The sequence below is a fragment of the Rhea americana genome, unplaced genomic scaffold (genome assembly GCF_003343005.1).
Source record: "Rhea americana isolate MKP2758 unplaced genomic scaffold, rheAme1 scaffold_252, whole genome shotgun sequence".
Lineage (NCBI taxonomy): Eukaryota > Metazoa > Chordata > Aves > Rheiformes > Rheidae > Rhea > Rhea americana.
Genome location: NW_028186371.1, coordinates 1,013,931 through 1,017,402, shown reverse-complemented (window position 1 = coordinate 1,017,402; position 3,472 = coordinate 1,013,931). Strand labels below are relative to the sequence as shown.

Below are 3,472 nucleotides of genomic sequence, written 5' to 3'. Positions count from 1 at the left end.
AAAAAAAAAAAAAACTTTAAAAGGAGCCTGGTAAACTTTGTAAGCTTGACCTAAAACTACTTACGAGTGTAGGGGTTGGAGGGGGGGGTGTCTGAAAATAGATCTAATTTTTCTAGTGATGAGGCAGGATTGTCTAACAGGATGTGAGATATATAATAATGAGTAATGCAGTCTCGTTTATATTAATTATAGCTAATTGAGACTAGTGGGATTCATATTCACGATTATTTGGTCTGTTAAAAGCCAGCAGTGACAGCTACAATCTAGGCACTTCATTATTTTACGTGTATTTCTGACTATGAGTTGTAACAAAATCGACTGACAAAACTGGAGTTTTGGGAATGCGTAATCTGTGCATTTTGTTATTTTGTGTCGTAGCCTTCATTTTGCTTAAACTCTTCTTTTAGAAAAGGAAAAATCAAAAATCAGTTTTATTTAGAAGATTCTTCTCTCTTATACCATTAATTTCTCCAAAACATTCAAGAATTTCAACTTTTCTTGGAATGGTGGAAACGATGTCTACAGTTCTAAGTTTTCGTTCTTTTAACTTACCAGATCTGCCAAGGCTGTCATAATGCTATAGATCCAGAAGTTCAACGTGTGACGTACAACAGCTTCAACTGGCACGCTACTGAGGAATGCTTCCTGTGTTCCTGTTGCAGCAAGTGTCTAATTGGYCAGAAGTTTATGCCGATAGAAGGAATGGTCTTTTGCTCAGTGGAATGTAAGAAAAAGATGATGTCTTAAGAGAAAGAAGACATGCACAAAACTAAGTGTCGCTGTGTTCCAAAGTATCTTGCATTTCTACTGTAAATTATATAGTACTGGGGCATTTAAAGATATTGAAAGTATCAAACAGCATTTTCCCAAAGTGTTTCTTTTCTTTTTTTAATGAGTAGGAAACATGCTCTGTAATCTTTAGTCCTTAGCTATAATAATACTTCTTTGGGATTTTTGTTCCTGGGTCTTTGTGCAAAATTTTCCTATCACAGGAATGTAAGAAAAATGTGTTACGAACTGCATACAATTTGAGGGAGCTCTTCATCATGAAGGATCTTTTTTTTATGCCTTGTTTAATGGAAGAAGAAAAGTGAAATGCTCTTTTTTTTTCCTATGTAGCTCTTACACTTTGACAAATTAATTTATCATTTTTAATAATCTCCCTGCTTTCATCAAGCACTTTAAACAAAATGATCAACTTTACTGCCACATGCGTTTTTGTTCACTAGACCTCAAGTGTACAAGGAGAACAAAGTGGTTTTTTTGTTTTTTGTTTTTTAAGTTGCCTGTAACTGCTTGCTCTTGCTTCCTCATTGACACAAGAGGAATAGAGACTATTGAGGGCTAGTGAGTACTCTTAACATCTAGTTTATGGAGTACCTAGAAAAAAAATCTTAGCTCGTATTACTCCTTCTTCTTTTTTTTGCAACTTTTCTTGCCTAGAGGTGTGTTTGATGTTTTCATTTTATAAAGATTAAAGTTGCTCTCTTTTTTTTTTTTTTTTTTTTTTTTTGGAGGGGGGAGGAAACTACAAGAGGAGGTCTTGCCCAAATTAAGAAAAAAAAAATCCGACTTGCCTTGGGTTTCATTTTTATTCTTTCAGAACTGATTTCTGGTTTTATGAATGTTTTTTGGTAAATTGTGCCTTCTATCAGAGGGATGTGGCACAGAATAGCATATGTATTTCTGAGAATGTCATTTTGCAAAAGGTAGCCAAAGCAGAAGAGTCTTTCCCATAAGATCTCCAATATTTGAATAAAAAGGATTGATGGCTGTATACTAGCTTTCTAGCTTACTAGTGAAACCAAATGAATTGTTTCTTGTGGTTCCCTGTGGTAAGGATTACAGTTCTACAATGAAACTTTGTAACTCTCTCTCTGTGTTAAACAGCAAATGGAGAGTCTTTGGCCTCTGGGGAGTGGGAAGAGGGGTGGGGAGAAAAGACTATGCAAGTTTTACRTTCAGCTCTCTTTTTAAGCTTTATGATGCCTGTGTTGTAACACTTGAAAATAAAAATTAATGTTGCTCACTTGATGTCTGCTGATTCTGTTCTTGCTGAATTCTCCTTATGTGCTAGGAAGCATAAAGTAGAGAAATAACCTCCAAGACAAACAGAAGTTTGGGAACACCATCTTTCACATCTTAGTGCTTGCAATATTGTGTCTTGTTATTTTTTGTGCTTATGAATGTAAAACAATGGGTCTTGTTCAAAGAAAATATACGACTTTAATTTAGTGTGAATTTACTCTTTGTTCACTTAGTYGTAGAATCTTTTAAGATTGAAAGTTTTGAATTTACCCTGGTGGGGTAATGGATAGAGGAAACATTTAAGTGCTTTCTGATCCTTTGCGTACTGCAAAAATAACAGAATAACAGAGCATGTGCCTCATACCAGCGTATGTTGCCTAAATGGAGATCTAAACTTCTGGAAGCCTGTACAGMCTTTCTGCAAGTTCCTTAGCATTGTCTCAATCACATGTATTTCAGCTCACACCAAAGGGCCTGGATTCTTGCTTTGTTGAATGAAGGTGTTTCCGTTTTCCCAAAGTGTTCCTTAATCCGTACTTGGACATGCGATGAGATTGCTATCCTCTAAGAGGAACGGAGTGAGGCCTCCCCAATGATCATCCATGAAGGTGGCTTTGTAGTGTTTGGATTTTACTTGTTTAGAGCAGATCTGTCTTCACCTGCTTGCTAACATCTATTCTGTGAGCTGCAGCTGATCTCTRTAATTCTGTGGAAAGCTGTTGTGTAATTTCCTCTTACCTGCCATCCTCCCCATGTAACAAGCACCTCTACTTAGATATGATTGCTTGCACTCATGATAGCCCTATATCTGCTTCTAATTCTGAAGAATCTAATTCAGTGCAGTTTTGTTTAATAAAACTTACTTCTGTGTAAACTTCGCTTAAAAGGATGAACAGGCATTACCTCAGTACTTAACAATGCTGTGTTAGAGTTAATCTGGGACTGACTGTTTCCATGCCTACTCTTGAAGCATGTGAGCTTCCTGTCTTTAGCTAGTTCTGTTCCTAAGAAGTCCAGCCCCTTTGCATGCACCTTTCCATCTGTTTCCCCTAGAACGAGGTGCCTCTAGTTGTCTCTATTATGGGTAGACTAAGTTTAATCACTATCCCAGCACTGACTGAGAAGGGCCATGTCTTAAAGTCAAGTGTAAGACGCAGTGGATACAGAAGGGTGACAAAGGTAATGCTGTGTGGCTACACAATAAATTCAGGAATAATTTGGAACACTAAATTCCTTCATATGCTCATTAGGAGAACTATTTATGTTCCTGTCAAGGTAATGCTTACAATGTTAGCTGGAAGAAAATGTCAGCATCTTGGATTTTCAAAACAAGTGCTGAGAAGGTTTTCATTCTGTCATTGCCATAATAAAAACAATGTCATAACACTTTTTAAATCATGGAGAGCCCAATGCATATATTTATCTTATCTACCTTCTAGTCTTA

General features: G+C 36.6%; 1 protein-coding gene across 1 annotated transcript in view; it reads left to right on the top strand.

The window, feature by feature from the left end:
• Positions 1–2,029, top strand: part of TES (testin LIM domain protein) — a 13,815-nt gene extending 11,786 nt beyond the window's left edge. The window contains exon 6 of the mRNA XM_085307098.1: positions 556–2,029. Coding sequence (XP_085163224.1) covers positions 556–747 — 192 coding nt within the window. The 3' untranslated portion in view covers positions 748–2,029. The remainder of the gene's footprint in view (positions 1–555) is intronic.
• Positions 2,030–3,472: the final 1,443 nt, after the last annotated feature.